General features: G+C 36.8%; 1 protein-coding gene across 1 annotated transcript; it reads left to right on the top strand.

The window, feature by feature from the left end:
- Positions 1–211: 211 nt before the first annotated feature.
- On the top strand, positions 212–14,121 carry LOC118814054 (Fc receptor-like protein 3; the record flags this gene model as incomplete). Its single annotated transcript, XM_036579720.1, has 9 exons — positions 212–332; positions 6,984–7,247; positions 8,776–9,048; positions 9,162–9,500; positions 9,645–9,911; positions 11,521–11,817; positions 11,857–11,967; positions 13,729–14,009; positions 14,110–14,121. Coding segments are annotated over 9 exons (1,965 nt in total), but the record flags the coding sequence as incomplete, so codon positions are not given.
- Between the last annotated feature and the right edge of the window lie 4,379 nt (positions 14,122–18,500).

Raw genomic sequence — 18,500 nt, 5'->3', positions numbered from 1 at the left:
TGTCATGCATGTTCAGAGAGAGTGAATAAGTTTTAAAAGTATTTGTAATCTTTGAACAGAGAGACCAAAAGCTACAGTGAAAGTCCAGCCAGCTGATCATGTGTTCATCAGAGAGAGAGTCACTCTGACATGTGAAATAGAAAGTGGAGATGACTGGAATTATGAATGGTATAAGAATAATAATCTTCTCAGAGATGCTAAAAGGAAGAAATATGAAATCTCTAATGTTGATCAGTCTCATGCAGGTGTTTATACCTGTAAGGGAACACAGTCAACAGGCCGAATATACACACACACCAGTGAAGCTGTTACACTGACTGTATCAGGTGAGTGTGGCGTCTTATTCACATAATTTTCATCACTAAAGCTGCACTTTGCAAGATTTTTTATTAAAATTGAAAGAAGTAGCAGGAAAAAACACACTAAAATGAGACACCCAGTAAAGCCTACAAGTTAGAGGGGTCAGAACTTTTTTTTTGGACCATGTCATTCATCTTGAGGTATTAACATCCCAAACTGTCTCAAAAAGAAGGTCCGACTTGACGGTTAGGCCACAAATGCAAAAATAAAACTATACAGGGGAAGATATGATCATAGTAGTAGATCATTCACTCACATCCTCAGAAGACACGTCTGTCACCAAGTTCTGACTGAGTTCTCCTTGAATGCTCTTTCAAAGAGCACAGAGTCATCAGATTCATTTACTCAGGGGGTCCACAGCACAACTGTGATTATAAAATATTATTCTGCACATTGCATGCAATTACACCTTTTCACCAAAGAGGTCTCCAAATCCCCCATACTTACATAATATAGCTTTAACAGTTAAACATGCAGACGTGCATAACTGCTATGAAAAATCATCTAACTGTACAAACTAAAAAAGTGACAGACGATGATCAGCAAAATTCTCTTTAAAAAATTATCTTAGAAGATTTATTGAGTTCATATAGCTCATCTCATAAAAACTGGCAACATCAGCTGATGGCAGTAGTTGGCGTTTGTCTGAAATGTTGGTGTCTGTCCACAGCCAGAAAGTGAAAGATGCAGCAGAGCAGTAGTGATCGACTTGAACACACATCTGGAATAAAATTCTCTCTGTAAACTATTAGAGAGTAAATCTTGTTGAACACTGTCCTGCATGTTCAGAGAGAGTGTATAAGTTTTGAATGTATTTACCATCTTTGAACAGAGAGACCAAAAGCTACAGTGAAAGTCCAGCCAGCTGATCATGTGTTCATCAGAGAGAGAGTCACTCTGACATGTGAAATAGAAAGTGGAGATGACTGGAATTATGAATGGTATAAGAATAATAATCTTCTCAGAGATGCTAAAAGGAAGAAATATGAAATCTCTAATGTTGATCAGTCTCATGCAGGAGTTTATACCTGTAAGGGAACACAGTCAACAGGCCGAATATACACACACACCAATGAAGCTGTTACACTGACTGTATCAGGTGAGTGTGGCATCTTATTCACATAATTTTCATCACTAAAGCTGCACTTTGTAAGATTTTTTATTAAAATTGAAAGAAGTAGCAGGACAAAAACACACTAAAATGAGTCACCCAGTAAAGCCTACAAGTTAGAGGGGTCAGAACTTTTTTTTCCGACCATGTCATTCATCTTGAGGTATTAACATCCCAAACAGTCTCAAAAAGAAGGTCCGACTTGACGTTTAGGCCTCAAATGCAAAAATAACACTATACAGGGGAAGATATGATCACAGTTGTAGATCATTCACTCACATCCTCAGAAGACACGTCTGTCACCAAGTTCTGACTGAGTTCTCCTTGAATGCTCTTTCAAAGAGCACAGAGTCATCAGATTCATTTACTCAGGGGGTCCACAGCACAACTGTGATTATAAAATATTATTCTGCACATTGCATGCAATTACACCTTTTCACCAAAGAGGTCTCCAAATCCCCCATACTTACATAGTATAGCTTTAACAGTTAAACATGCAGACGTGCAGAACTGCTATGAAAAATCATCTAACTGTACAAACTAAAGAAGTGACAGATGATCAGCAAAATTTTCTTTAAAAATTGATCTTAGAAGATTTATTGAGTTCATTTAGCTCATCTCATAAACACTGGCAACATCAGCTGAAGGCAATAGTTGGCTTTTGTCTGAAATGTTGGTGTCTGTCCACAGCCAGAAAGTGAAAGATGCAGCAGAGCAGTAGTGATCGACTTGAACACACATCTGGAATAAAATTCTCTCTGTAAACTATTAGAGAGTAAATCTTGTTGAACACTGTCCTGCATGTTCAGAGAGAGTGTATAAGTTTTGAATGTATTTACCATCTTTGAACAGAGAGACCAAAAGCTACAGTGAAAGTCCAGCCAGCTGATCATGTGTTCATCAGAGAGAGAGTCACTCTGACATGTGAAATAGAAAGTGGAGATTACTGGAATTATGAATGGTATAAGAATAATAATCTTCTCAGAGATGCTAAAAGGAAGAAATATGAAATCTCTAATGTTGATCAGTCTCATGCTGGTGTTTATACCTGTAAGGGAACACAGTCAACAGGCCGAATATACACACACACCAGTGAAGCTGTTACACTGACTGTATCAGGTGAGTGTGGCGTCTTATTCACATAATTTTCATCACTAAAGCTGCACTTTGTAAGATTTTTTATTAAAATTGAAAGAAGTAGCAGGACAAAAACACACTAAAATGAGTCACCCAGTAAAGCCTACAAGTTAGAGGGGTCAGAACTTTTTTTTTCCGACCATGTCATTCATCTTGAGGTATTAACATCCCAAACAGTCTCAAAAAGAAGGTCCGACTTGACGTTTAGGCCTCAAATGCAAAAATAACACTATACAGGGGAAGATATGATCACAGTTGTAGATCATTCACTCACATCCTCAGAAGACACGTCTGTCACCAAGTTCTAACTGAGTTTTCCTTGAATGCTCTTTCAAAGAGCACAGAGTCATCAGATTCATTTACTCAGGGGGTCCACAGCACAACTGTGATTATAAAATATTATTCTGCACATTGCATGCAATTACACCTTTTCACCAAAGAGGTCTCCAAATCCCCCATACTTACATAGTATAGCTTTAACAGTTAAACATGCAGACGTGCAGAACTGCTATGAAAAATCATCTAACTGTACAAACTAAAGAAGTGACAGATGATCAGCAAAATTTTCTTTAAAAATTGATCTTAGAAGATTTATTGAGTTCATTTAGCTCATCTCATAAACACTGGCAACATCAGCTGAAGGCAATAGTTGGCTTTTGTCTGAAATGTTGGTGTCTGTCCACAGCCAGAAAGTGAAAGATGCAGCAGAGCAGTAGTGATCGACTTGAAAACACATCTGGAATAAAATTCTCTCTGTAAACTAACAGAGAGTAAATCTTGTTAAGAACTGTCATGCATGCTGAGAGTGAATAAGTTTTGAAAGTGTTTGTTATCTTTGAACAGAGAGACCAAAAGCTACAGTGAAAGTCCAGCCAGCTGATCATGTGTTCATCAGAGAGAGAGTCACTCTGACATGTGAAATAGAAAGTGGAGATGACTGGAATTATGAATGGTATAAGAATAATAATCTTCTCAGAGACGCTAAAAGGAAGAAATATGAAATCTCTATTGTTAATCAGACTCATGCAGGTGTTTATACCTGTAAGGGAACACAGTCAACAGGCCGAATATACACACACACCAGTGAAGCTGTTACACTGACTGTATCAGGTGAGTGTGGCGTCTTTCTCATTTTATTTCTCCCATTAAGAGTTTAAAGTGCATTACAAATGTTAACACAGCTATAAAGTAGGCCTAGAAGCTATTCATTTATCTGTGCTGGGGGGAAAAAGCATGTATGTAACAGAAAATTACACTGAAGCCTCAATAACAATATGTATTCTCAAATTCAGTAGTTACTGAGCCCCCATTTTGCCTTTATTATACTTTCCAGTTTTCAGTATATCAAAAGTTCAGTGTTGATCAGGATTGATTAACCTACATGTATATTTTTGCAGACATAGTGTTTTTTCTCCATTTTCCAAATAATACTCTCCCCACCAACGTTGTTTTTAAAAACCTCTCCGTCCACAGAAGAACACAAAAACAACACAACACCGACTCAATAACTGAACACGATGATAACACGACGATAAGACGATAGTTTGATAGTTTAATGGAAAACTAGAGTCATTACTTTTTTGTATATCAGCAATCACAACATAAAATATACATATATATATATATATATATATATATATATATATATATATATATATATATGTACATATGTATACTCCACTGCAAATGTTAAAAAATTATATTTGTCATTAACTAAAGTCAGACTTAAAAACTCTGTAATTCAAATGTAGAGAAAATCTCAAAAAACTCAGAAAAGTGTGGACATTTCAGAGACTGTGGCATAGCCATGGCAATGTAAGCAACCACACAACAACAAGCTGTAGGTTTTCTTTCACTTCGTTTGAGAACAGTCGAGTTTAAATCTGTGTAAAATACAGAAAAGGAAAACATTACATTTACTCTCATTACTGTATTAGAATACATGTTTATTACTAAACTAACTACTTAAACTACTTTATCTTTAATTACATTACAGAGTAGAAATAAATTGAGTGTATTAGCTAATAAAAAAGCCCAGTTACATTAAACAGATTCATCAATCAAAACAGAGCCAACAGAGCAGCTCCCAGCCTCAAAAACACTACAGACGAGTTCAGAGACATCCAGGTTAGTGGAGAAAAAGAGAGGAGAATGTTACCAGCACACGTAGGGAACTTTATCCAAATGGTCATCCTGATTTATTTTCAAATGAACTAAGAGAACAGCATTATTATCAGCTGTTAAACACACCTCCACAAAAAACCCTCCAAGATCTCCGCTCTCCATAACTCAACTTCAGCCTGAGAGCAGCTGCCTAGCTAGCTAATCCTCGCTAAACAGATACCATGTTTACTATTTTCTTCTTAAGTTACTGTTGTAGAATAATACAGTGGATATTTATTAATCTGCTGCGTGTGTTTTATTGTAAGTGCCACTTATGGGCCCCAAAAATACCAGTAATCAGCTGTATTTTAGACAGCGCTGTGGATGCTCAGTAAATGAAAACAGCTACAGCCATGTGCAAGGTAATGGTGTGATGTCAGTGTTTTCAAAAAAGCTGTGATTTGCCCGTCCATGAAAACAATGAATAGGAGATTTCAATAACCTCCACCCTTGAGTGAACTTTTAGAACCTCCCTTTTTAGGGATCGAAACACCATTTTCATGTGGATGGACAGAACACAGAGGAAAACAATGTGTCCAGATACATGTGGACGAGGTCTTAGAAGATTTTCTGCTTCTTACAATCCGAATAATGTTGAGGTCTGGACTCTGGCGTGGTCAGTTCATTGCTCTGAGAACACCAGCAACTTCTTTGTTTGATGTGCAAATGTCCTTTTCTCGATAACAGCTTCTTGACGGCTACACATCCTTTCAGACTCAGAGTGTTGAGTTGTCTTCTCACAGTGGAAAGATGGGCAGAAACTGTGCTTTTTTTTAGATCTCAAAGATGAAAGCTTTAAGTACTCTTCATCTGATAGAGACAGTTTTGGTGGTCTACTAGGTCCTGCACTGTTTGTTCGGAGTCCCATTTTCTCTTATTTTTAGTATATATAATATATAACTCCAGCTTTGGAAGCTCTTGTTTTTTCACATATTTTCTTTGACTTTCCCCTTTTCTTATGCAGGTGGATTATCTTAAATCTAATCCTCAAAAATATCTTTTAAAAATATGAACAAATATAGTCAATAGCCATTATTGGAAAATAGATGAAGGGTGGTCTCTCACTGGTCTATCACTTTATGTATGTGTCACCATATCTGATAATATACATGATTTTAAAAATGATCTAAGAGAACTCCTCAAGGTCTGCACTAATTGACTGACAGCAAAAGTTAGAGAAAGCCCCACCTCTAATATTACTTGTTCCTACATTTAACAAACTCTCAGCGCAAAGCTATCTTGTAAAAGACTAAAAAGTTCAGTAATATGAAGGAAAATTTAGAAGCACACAGAAGAGTAGCTCTGAAAACATTTATTATTAAAAAAAAAGCTACCTCTTCAAATGAGTGCTGAAGCTAACACTAAAGCTAATCATAGCACTGTTAAATGCTGAAGAGAACTTATACACATTAAAGAAACAATACAAGGGTGTCATATGTATGATTGTGTTAATATTTGTTTTACACGTTTTAATCACAAATGTGAGCACCATACAGTTTCACCATACAGTTCTGACTGATTTATCAAGCTTACTATCAGCAGCTAATTGACCTTAATATTGCTTTATAACATGTTTTTGTCATATTAAAATGATTTTTTAGCAAATACAGTAACCTACATAAGGTTTAGCTAAACCAAGAGCCAGCATGAGTCTGTCTGTTAATGGTATTAACACTGAGCTCTAAAAACACAAATAAACTAAAAAAAATTAAGACCAGCATGACTTCCACACTGGTCTAAGCTGGTTTATGCTGGTCTGGTGCTCGTTTATCAGAATACCATCATCCAAAACACAACTGCTTCGGTGTAGGTTTGTTCTGAATAATTCTGTTAGTGTGTACCCTTTCATTTGATGGAAGAATGAACATTCAGCAATACTTGTAACTGTTTGAGAGGTGGGTCAATCATACAGACGATAGTAGGGCTTTTCTTTTGATCTACTCCGATCTGTTTCCTCTGTAATGATGACTGAAACAAGAGTGTGGAGGTATCATGTGAGGGTGAAGTTAATAAATTGATAATATATTTAGATATTAATAATGATATATATACTACATTAGAAAGATTGCAGTCTTGTTGGATATGTTTCACTCGTATGTCTCATAGTGAGTTAACTCTACTATCTGTTTCCTTAAACATTAAACCAACATTAAAGTTACACAAATAACATAAAGCTGATTTTCTAAATTCTCTCAACTGAACTTTGTAAAAGTCAGACCTACAATCACCTTAAACCATAACAGACCTTTACTGACAGGAAACACAGTGACTCTGTACTGTAAACTCCCTCAGTCTGCTGGATGGACGTTTTACTGGTCCAAACACACACAGAACTCTGAGAAGGAGACCATCACCAACGTCTACACCATCAGCTCAGTTAGTCTCTCTGATGGAGGTCAGTACTGGTGCAGAGCTGGCAGAGGAAACCCAGTCTACTACACACACTACAGTGATGCACTCTGGGTAAATGTTACTGGTGAGTAGGAGATTTTTGTGAGTGATACTGTGTAGTTCTGAATTTTATCAGCATAAATAAGATTAAATAATTTATATTACAATTGTTCCACTTTCTTCCAAAGCAGAAATGATATATTGTTCCACTTTAGCTCTGGACTGCTTAGTGTTCACACTGACATATTTCACAACAGCCCATAAAATGTAAACAAAAGTCACTGATTGGGAAAATAATTGTAATTGGTAACAATAATATTACCAATACTAAATTTATTAATAATAAATTGGTGTTATCAATGCCTTGTGATATTCTAAAGGAATCTACTACAGGAGGCTGTGCGTTATCACAGTTTTCCCATGACTGAAAGCAAAGTGATGTCACCATGACCAATGCAGTATTTTTGTAAAATACTGAAAATACTGAAAACTTGGGACATGAAGATTAGTTATAAGATCATACACTTTCAAAAGAGAGAGTCAAAGAAAATAAACACAAAACAAGAGTTTCCAAAACTGAAGGTTAAAACTTTTTTTAAAGATCAAAAGAAAATGGGACACCATGCATAATCTAACAGACCACCAAATCTGTCACCATCAGATAATCAGTACTTAAAGCTTTCACCTGTGAGAGAAAATCAAGCCCCAGTTTTGCTTCACATATGAAAAAATCTATGTTTCTGGTTATCCTTCAACTGTGAGAAGACAACTCAACACTGTGTGTCTGAAAGGATGTACAACTATCAAGACGCTGTTACTAGGAAAAGGACATGAAAAAAAAAGAAGTGTGCACTAGGGCATTGGTAAGGTTTTATGGTGTGTTAACTTTAAATTTTTAATCAAAGAGTCTTTGAAACATCCGTCAGTCAAGTATGGTGGAGGATCAGTGCACAATTGGGAATGTAAAACCTCTGGAGCCGGTGAATTGTTTTTGGTTGAAGACATCATAAATGCTAATAAATAATAAGAAATTTAAACACATCATACAGTACCCTCAGAAATAATATTTCATTGAGAAGAAAATAATATTACAGGAAGATAACAACCAAAATCACACAGTACCCACAGAAAAAAATATGCACTTATCAAACAGAGATGCTGCTAGTGTTCTCAGAATAACGGACTGGTCATCCCAGAGTCCAGAACTCAACATCACTGAATGTGTTTGCCATTACCTGGATCGTCAGAAGAAGAAAATCCAACCAACTTCTTAGACTGAACACTGGAAGTGTGGAAAAATACATCTGCAGATTTCTTTGAACAACAGAAAGCAAGTTTCCTGAAAACATGGAAAGCAAAGGCTGGACACTCTAAATACTGAACATTCTGATATTATACTTAGTTCTTGAGTTCTCTGTGTAATTGTCTGTTAATTACATGTATTTTGCTTTTGTCTTGATGCTATAAAATGAAAAACGTAATAAATAAATGGAGGGGTGGTATCTGACATTTGCACAGTATGGTGCATCAAATAATGAGCAAAATTCATTATTCAATCTCAGAACATTGACTCTCATTTAATAACAGTGTTGGGAACTGTGATTTTCTTACAGACAGCACTAAAGCTGTGGTGTCCATAAAGCCTGATAAACAGGTGTTTAAAGGAGAGGCGGTCACTCTGAGATGTGACGTACAGGCAGGAGGAGACACTGAGTGGACTTACAGCTGGTATAAAGATGACCGTTTGTCCTCAAACAGAAGAACACAAGAGTTCACAATCAGCTCTGTTACAGAGTCTAACGGTGGTAAATACACCTGCAGAGGAGAAAGAAAACATGACTCTCAGAGCTCAGAGATCAGTGATGCTGTTACACTGACTGTGTCTGGTGAGTCTGTGGATTTGTTTTAATATTCTCATTAATTATACTGTATGTAATGATCTTATCACTGTGTATAAACTTGATTTAGTCTATTATATTCTCCATGTTCTCTCTGTCAGATGTAGCTCAGGCAGTATTAAGTGTGTCTCCACAGAGCTGGCTGACTGAAGGAGACTCAGTGACTCTAAGCTGTGAGGTTACAGGCTCCTCTACAGGCTGGACATTCAGCTGGTACAGAGCTGTTCTCTACAGACAAGGCTTACAACAAATAAGAGACGTTCATGGCAATGTTCTGTATCATGTAGAGCTCCTGTCAGACAGCAGAAGAGAAACTGGAGGCTCCTACACTCTCAGTCCTGCTGCTCTAAATCACACAGGAGTTTATGTGTGCAGAGCAGAGAGAGGAGAACCAGCCTATCAGACACAGTACAGCACTGCACAGACACTATGGATCACTGGTGAGGAAATATAGAAATAAATAGTATATATATATATATATAATATATATATATATATATATGCTGTATTTATCAAACCCATTCAGTTATGTTAGTATTTAGCATTATCAACATGCTACATGTGTATCTTGTGTGCATGTTCAGGTTCATCTCCTCCAGTCTCTCTGATCATCAGTCCCAGCAGAACTCAACACTTTAGTGCTGGCTCTCTCTCACTGAGCTGTGAGGGACAGAGTGACTCTACTGGATGGAGAGTGAGACGATACACACACAGTGGGGAGGCGTCTAATTGTTCATCAGTTACAGGATCTACATGCAACATCAGCTCCCTCTACACATCCCTCACTGGAGTTTACTGGTGTCAGTCTGAATCTGGAGGAGGAAGTGATCCTCTCAACATCACAGTGCACAGTGAGTCTCTATATACGGTCCTATATAAAGGACTACAGATTTTTTTTTGAAAGCTGTTTAATTATTGAATTGATTACTAAAATGTTAAATACTTTTATATTAAGTAACACTTCAGTATAGAAGGATGTTATAATGTTATAATGACCATATAATGCTCTTATCAAGTCTTAACAAGCCAGTAGCTGGTTTTTAACTGGTTGCTCATTGCTTTATTCATTATTCTTTATCATTTGGTGCCACTGCTCCCGAATGCATTTCCTCAGTAAATCTGGGACTCCATTAGCTCATTAATAGCTTGGTTTAGCTTACCTGACTGAAAACATCTTTTACTCAAGAATACCACACTTCTAGAACTGAATTGATCAGACTGGTTTTTTACTCTTTTTTATTGTGTTTTTTAAATATTGTATTTTTCTGTTTTATATTTTTCCCTGTTAGGTTTTTTGTTCTTTTGTTTAGCAGTTTTCGCTGTAAAAAAGGGACTATATCAATAAAACATCTACAAATAATATTGTGAACAATCATTACCTGAAGGTCTATATGGAATGCACTTATTAATGAACTCTATGATAAAATATCTAAATAGTTACATGGCGTCCCATCGGAGTTTATTTTTCATTATTTCTTTTCAAAACATAGTTTAGTTCTTTTGGGTTCTTAGTAAATTACAGGATTTTTTCAAAAAAATAACAACCTAACTGTCCTTAAACTGCACTGAGTGCTGTCCAGCACAAACAGACAAGGATTCAAATTCAGTGGCAAAACCAATCAGAATCTCCATTTCAACTGAGACGTGGGACATTTCTCAGACAGCAAAGCCTTCATGAGTTTGTGGATCTGGTAAAAAGCTACCAATAAACTAAGATTGCTTTCAGAGCCACCGTGGTTGGTGCGGGCCTGTCAAACTTTCTCTTTAGTTTGGTCTGTTTTAGCATGTGAAAATCCACGTTCAGGCCTGCCCTAATTCAACTAATTCAAGAAGAAATTAAACACCGTTCCTGTACCTCGAGCTTCTGTTGATAACAGCAGAAGAACAATAAAGATGTGTTTGATATTAGCTCATGTATTGAGGAGCATACTTTTGGCAAAGCATCAGTGACCTGATTAATTATATTCAAATTGATGAAGCAGTCATAAAGAGCCTGATGTCGAGTAAGGTTTATTACTACTGCTGAAAATAGACTATGAGACTATCACCCTCTCTATTGTCTGTTTTCATGGTGGCAAATGAGAGAGTTACAGCACTTGCTTCCCTGCAAAACTGGTGCAGAGTTTAGAAAATTAATTGGGTTTGAAAACAGCCTGATGTTCTACAGAGATGCTGGCTAGCAGAGTTGACAGTCTGAGGCTGAACCCAGTGGTGCACAGGGTCAAAGAAACACTGACCCTGTTCATCAATAGATTTATTATTATTATTATTATTATTATTATTATTATTGTTGTTGGTGTTGTTGTTGTTATTTTAGAAATAAGAAGTTTTGGCCCACCATTTTTGGAGGTGTGGCGCCACCCCTGCTCTACAAAACCCCCCCTAAAGGTCAAATTACTTGTTAAAATGTAAACCTTGGAAGGTGTGACTTCACTTTTGTTCACTTATACTCTCCTACAGATGGTGATGTGATTCTGGACAGTCCTGTCCATCCTGTGTCTGAGGGAGATTCTCTGACTCTCCGCTGTTTATTTCGCTCCACAAAGCCCTCAAACCTCACAGCTGATTTCTATAAAGATGGATCAGTGCTCCAGAACCAGACTACAGGAGAGATGATCATCCATACTGTCTCAAAGTCAGATGAAGGTCTCTACCACTGTAAACACCCAGAGAAAGGAGAGTCACCAAAGAGCTGGCTCTCAGTCAGAGGTGAGAACACAGTTCAATGTTATTTGATTCATTCTGTAACTCATAGCAGTTTAGAAATTGTAATGATTCATGGCTTTCTTTTTCCAGCTTCAGGTCCTGGATCTACTGGTGTAACAGTAGGAGTGTCAGTGGGACTGAGTTTAACCTTGTTCCTCATTATCATACTGGGCCTGATTTGCTATTGCAAGAAGAACAAAGGTTTGAAAACATATTTTGTCTCTCTGGTATCAGTTTATGCAGCTGACTAAAGAGAGATTTCTGTGAGCTATAATCTATGTTCTGTTGCTGACAGAGTCCAGTTTGCTTTTCTCTTGCATCTTATTTATTTTTCTTTCAGCAAATGCATGTAAGTGAAAAAGCATGTACGCTACATTACATGGACAACAGTATTGGGACACCTACACATTACACCTACAGGAGCTTTTATGACATTCATTCTAAATCCATAGGCATTAATATGTTAATATGTTATATATTAATATAAGTTGGCCCCCACTTTGCAGCTATAACAGCTTTCACTCTTCCGGGAAGCTTTCTACAAGATTTTTGAGTGTGTCTGTGGGAATTTTTGCCCATTCACCCAGAAAAGAATTTGTGAGGTCAGACACTGATGTTGGACGAGAGGGCCTGGCTTGCAGTCTCCATTCTAGTTCATCCCAAAGGTGTTCAATGGGGTTGAGGTCAGGGCTCTGTGAGGGCCAGTCAAGCTCTTCTACACCAAACTCACCCAGCCACACCTTTATGGACTGCTTTGAGCACTGGGGCTCAGTCATGCATGAACAGAAAAGGGCCTTCCCCAAACTGTTCCCACAAAGTTAGAAGCGTACAATTGTCCAAAATATCTTGCTATGCTTAAGCATTAAGATTTCCCTTCACTGGAACTAAGGGGTCTAGGCCCACCCCTGAAAAACAACCCCATAGCATAATCCCTCCTCCACCAAACTTTACAGTTGGCACAATGAAGACAGGTAACGTTCTCCTGGCATTCGCCAAACCCAGACTCATCCATCAGACTGCCAGATAGACAAGTGTGATTTGTCACTTCACAGAATATGTTTCCACTGCTCCAGATTCCAGTGGCAGTGTGCTTTACACCACTCCCCCTGAGGCTTGGGATTGTGCGTGGGGATGTAAGGCTTGCGTGCAGCTGCTCAGCCATGGAAACCCATGTCATTAAGTTCCCAGCACACAGTTTCTGTGCTGATGTTGACGCCAGAGGAGGTTTGAACTCTGCAGTTATTGAGTCAGCAGAGCGTTGGTGACTTTTATGTACTGTGCGCCTCAGTACTCAGCAACACGCTCTGTAACTTTACGTGGTCTGACACTTGGTGGCTGAGTTGCTGTGGTTCCTCAATGCTTCCACTTTTCAACAATACCACTCATAGTTGATCGTGGAATATCTAGGAGGGAAGAAATTTCGCAAACTGACTTGTTGCAACAGTAGCTGACCCATTAGGATGACCCATTCTTTCACTAATGTTTGAAGAGGCAGGCTGCATGGCTAGATGCTTGCCTTTATAAACCTGTGGCAATGGGACTGAATGAAACACCTGAATTCAGTGATTAAAGGGGTGTGTCCCAATACCTTTGTCCATATAGTGTATGTTTTTACTTTTGCTGTGGAGCTGCAGGATCTCTGTCTCCCTCTACTGGAAATCAGCAGAACACCAATCAAAGCCAGAATCTGTCAGGGTCTGAGGGTCTCTCTCAGAAACCACTGCAGGCTGCTCAGTGTGCATTCCCAACATAATCACTAGCATTTAGTTTTTACAATAATTACACTGTTTCACTAAAAGATCTTATTTCCTCTATAATAAGTGATCACATTTATGGATTATTGATTTTATATATAACAGGAACATTTAATGATGTTCATTAATATTTGTTTATAAGTGAGATATCTTTGATGATGTGAGAACACAGTGGCGTCTCTGATGAATGACTTCCTCTGTTCTGCAGCTCAGCCCAGTGATGCAATTTACGAAGAGGTAATGACTACAGACAACAGTGAGAACGCAATTTACAAAGAGGTTACGACTACAGACAACAGTGAGAACGCAATTTACGAAGAAGTTATGACTACAGACAACAGTAAGAACACAATTTACAAAGAAGTTATGACTACAGACAACAGTGAGAACACAATTTACGCAGAGGTTATGACTACAGACAACAGTGAGAACACAATTTACACAGAGGTTATGACTACAGACAACAGTAAGAACACAATTTACACAGAGGTTACGACTACAGACAACAGTAAGAACCGCATCTCTTCAATAACTGAAACATATTTTCTCTTAATTGTCCTTGATATAATCTAAATTATTTCTGTATCAGATGAAGCAGTGAAGACACCAAATGATGCGACATTTTCCGAAATTATGATGAAATGCTTCAAACGTCACTGAAAAGGTATGCTTCACTTAATAGACTTTTTTTTTAGAAGAATACATAAGATTCACCATGGTAACACATAACAGTGGCTGTTGCTCTGTCATGCAACACCATCAAAAACAAAATTAACCTAACGAATTAATATCAAAATTTATTTATTCATTTTTAAACAAAAAAAGATTTGTGTTGGTGTTAATACAAAAAACATGAACTATAATTACTATAATTCATAAAGTGTTTTACTCTTGTAGGTCTATGAAGAAAACTGTGTTGTTGCAAAAAAGTAAGCATTTACAGAAGCTCCTGGTTGGGGTTTTAAGGAGTGCAGACAGAAGATGATCTGAACACATTTAGACTGTCAGAATTATCTTTAATACAACATTTTAATAACAATCACTCTGCCAGTGTTTTATATTGATGAAGTGAAAAGAGTCTCACTTTTTCTCATTTATTGATTACTGTACTATTCTAACACTCTGAGTTTAGAAATCAGATATTCTGAACTTTAATTTTTTAGCATAATGATTTTAATGCAGTATTACAAAATCTAAAAGAGGTTTGTGAACCAAAATCTAACTATGTGCCATCAGTACATCCCTCTGTCTCTTTTGATGGTCCATTATTTGCTGTCCAGTTGCATCCTCTCTATTTTTGTATTAATTATAGCTCAGTTGTTTTGTTTTATAAGATTTTATATTATTTTGCAGGACATTTGCTACATTTCAATCTTTTGTTGTGAAATTAAATCTGTATACACTCTGTGTTGTATATAATATATATAATTACATAATTCTACTTTGTAGAATCAAGACATTTAAACACATAAAATGTTGAAAATCAAATTAAATCTTGATCTCAGAATCAAAAATGGTATCAAACCTGTAAATATGTGTACAGCTACACCCCTCCTAAAGTTTAGTGCCTTTACTACACAGTTTAAAAAAAGATTTATATCTTAATCATGACCATAGTTTAGTGAATTGAATAGAGTTCAACATTCTCTGTTATTAGTAATAATACACAGTACAAGTACAGAGAGCATTAATCATGCTAAATGCACTGAAAGCAAGGAATTCCATAGCACTGTTCACAGAAGGCAACTGTTACAAATATGAAGTTGACAATAGGAGGTACTTTAATGTAGTGTAGGCCCAGTTTAAAACATATTAGCATAAAGCAATGACAGTCAAATAGTATCATTGTGACTTACTTTGTGGTAGTTCTGAACATTAATGACTGCATGTGGTTTTGTGTTTTGTATGATTATATATTCTCTGCAGTCATGGGTTTTGATGCTTAACATATTTTGGTCTGTTTGTTAAGTTGTATCATATTTATCTTTTTATTCTTTACCTTATCCTTATGCCTAACTAAATTAAAAATATTCGTAAACTAGTGGTAGTTGACAAAATCAAATGATGTCATATGTTCTGATATTCTCATTCTTAATGAACTGTAACCTATTTGTTTAACTTTTTTTAGTGCAGTTGATGTTACATTTATAATCAAGTTATGGCTTCATGAAATAAACCATTGCTTTTATCTTCTAACTAATGTAAGCATGATGTCAGTTTAATTAAAGCTATAGTTTGATTCATTTTTGCTGATGTCTGGAATTAACACAAATAAATATTTTTTCCAACCACAACACCTCTAACATTCTGTTCTTTATTCAAATACAGGAATTCGCTTTGATCAAGTGATAATTTACCCTTGGGGAAACCTCAAGTTCTTCTAGGCCTTCAGAGGAGTCCTAGTGTTTTTTCAGGACTTGAAAAATACTTGTATGTATTTTAGTTTATTTTTATTTTATATAATCATTATGCTTGTTGTATTTAAACTCTGCAAGTATTGTAGTAATGTAGCTGTTCCTTTGTTAAGATTGGGTTGGAAACAAAGGGTTAAAATCTTGAAACAGAAATTTTTTTTTTCCTCAGTGGTATCTAGGTAGATACAGTCAGGCTTATTCTCCATTGGTTAGGCTTTCAGGAGCTGGACCAAAGGCCTGAGGGCATGAAAATAGCTGACAAGCAGTTCTTCTCCAGAATTTCTACTCAGTTCTGTCTGATAATGGCACTTGTCTTAATAAGTCTACAACAGTTTTCTTTGTTTTTCATCATGATGACTTAAAACCTCATCTATCTTATCAACTGCGCACACCTTTATCAACTCACCACCTGTTGAAAAGTTTCTTAGCTTTTGCAAAGCTACGTGAAGCACTCAGCCATGCTACCGATCTCTTGTGCAGGCCAGGAATGTAACTAGAGATTTACAGATAGGCATGATGGGGGCATGGTTTCCCAGGAATTGACCCCAAATTGTCTGTTCATCATGAACTTTTTGAATAGCAATAGGTATAAAACTGATCAAAGAATATGACCATTTAGTGACTTTAGCACATAGAAGTTCTGTCTCTTCACAGTGTATTTATCACAGAATGCTATCCATCCACTCACAAAAGGTACAGTTCATGCAAAATTACTGAGATCAAGAAATGTCATCTCTTCTTTTGGTTAAACTGGAGGTTCTAAAAATGCTATTTAAATACACAGATTATACATTAGTACCTGATCAGACCTGCTCCTTCAGCCCTGTCAGTCTCCTTCAGCTTGTTTCTCTTCATCTCCTGCCTGTGTACAGTAAAACATAATTTATTTATTTAATATTTTTATCAAGCTCAGATTTAGCAGAACTCAAGGCTTTATGAAACATCAATCCATTCCATTTTTATTTGATTTGGTAAAATTCTTTTCACTTGACTGGCCTTTAGCGGAGCTGCCACTTCTCAAAATATTTCATATGTCCACCCACAGTTTGAGGAACTGAAGGATATAACATTGCACTATGATCAATACTAAGTGACTTTTTCACTGACATTAACTTATAATGAACAACAATTTACGGCTCAGACAGATGTGACTGTTTCAAACACTGAAGAGAAATATGAAAACAAAGGATATAAAGAACCGTCAGTGTCCTTATCTTTATATCTTTCATTTGTTCACACCCTCACTGTCTGTGAAGTTTCTTAAAATTCATGCTTAGACTAAAAGATGGCTCATTAGCTAGCTAACGTTAGTGTTTTATAACATTAGCTGATCCCCTTGCCTTTACCTCATCTTAAGCTAAAGGCAGCTAGCTAACAAGCAACCGGTAAAAATATGATAGCCAGATGACTGACCATACTTTGTAAAAAATACTTATTGCAGCTAGGTGTCTTCACTACATAATGTCTTGCTTGTTCACTCTGTATATGATGTATTTTGAATAACACCTGTTTTTTTACTGTGTCAAACTTTTTTGCAAAATATTGTCTCAACTTCAGCTGCTGACTAACGTTACTTTGCAGATCAAGCAGCACCAGAGACTCCCCCCCCAAGGTCTGATATGACTGGTTTACAACTTGCAAGATCTGATATGATTGCCTGAGCTGGGCATTATACTTTTCCCCAACGCTTAACAGCAGAAGACTGCCTTCCCCTCTACATACACGTATACACATATACACATATACACATACATACATTCACATATATACATTTAGATGTGTGGATATCTATGGTCTCCTATTACGTTACATCAGAAAAATTCTGGTAGCCAGTGTTGCCAGATTGGACAGGTGGAATATTCACACTAAAAAAGTAATTTCATTTAAACGTTTTAATAGTGTTACACAGAGTCAGGTACAGACAGAGAACTATAAAGTAATGTCATTATACAGCAATGTGTGATGTAGAAATCTGCATTTTAAACCAGCATTTCAGTAATGCTCCTTGTATTTTCACCGTGGTAGCCAGCAATGATAGCATCAAGCTATCGAGGATAGCTCAACGTTATATTGGATTTTTATGTCAGCTTTAATTTTTTAGCTCGTGACAGGCATGCAAGTAACATTATTTACTCAATTAATAGCACTATCTTTAAAGACATAACTTGAAGTCTATCTCCTTATTACAGCATTACCCTGATAGCTAATTCTGCTACTTGCTCAGGCTACTAGCGAGGGTCTTTTAGGAGCAAACAACTGACAGTTTGTCATCTGGGTGCATTTTATGGGCATAAATTTGAACTCAAACTTCTGGAAATTTTCAATGAGTCATTATGAAGCCACATTCACTCATGTCCTGTCTTCATGTCTGAAGCTCTGTGCTCTTTCTTGCCATCATTTCATCTTTACTTGGCTGTACTGATAGCTGTAAACTGCATGTTGTCCCTGAATGTTTTGAGACATTTAATGGGACCAAACAATACCTTAAAAACTAAGCACACTTTCTTTGACCTCATTAAAAATGGTAACAAGGGACAATCTGTTCCCCGACCGGATATTTCAGCCA

The sequence above is a fragment of the Colossoma macropomum genome, unplaced genomic scaffold (assembly GCF_904425465.1).
Source record: "Colossoma macropomum unplaced genomic scaffold, Colossoma_macropomum, whole genome shotgun sequence".
Taxonomy (NCBI): Eukaryota; Metazoa; Chordata; class Actinopteri; order Characiformes; family Serrasalmidae; genus Colossoma; species Colossoma macropomum.
The sequence above is the reverse complement of the archived record's forward strand: the minus strand, read 5'-3'. Positions and strand labels throughout refer to the sequence as shown.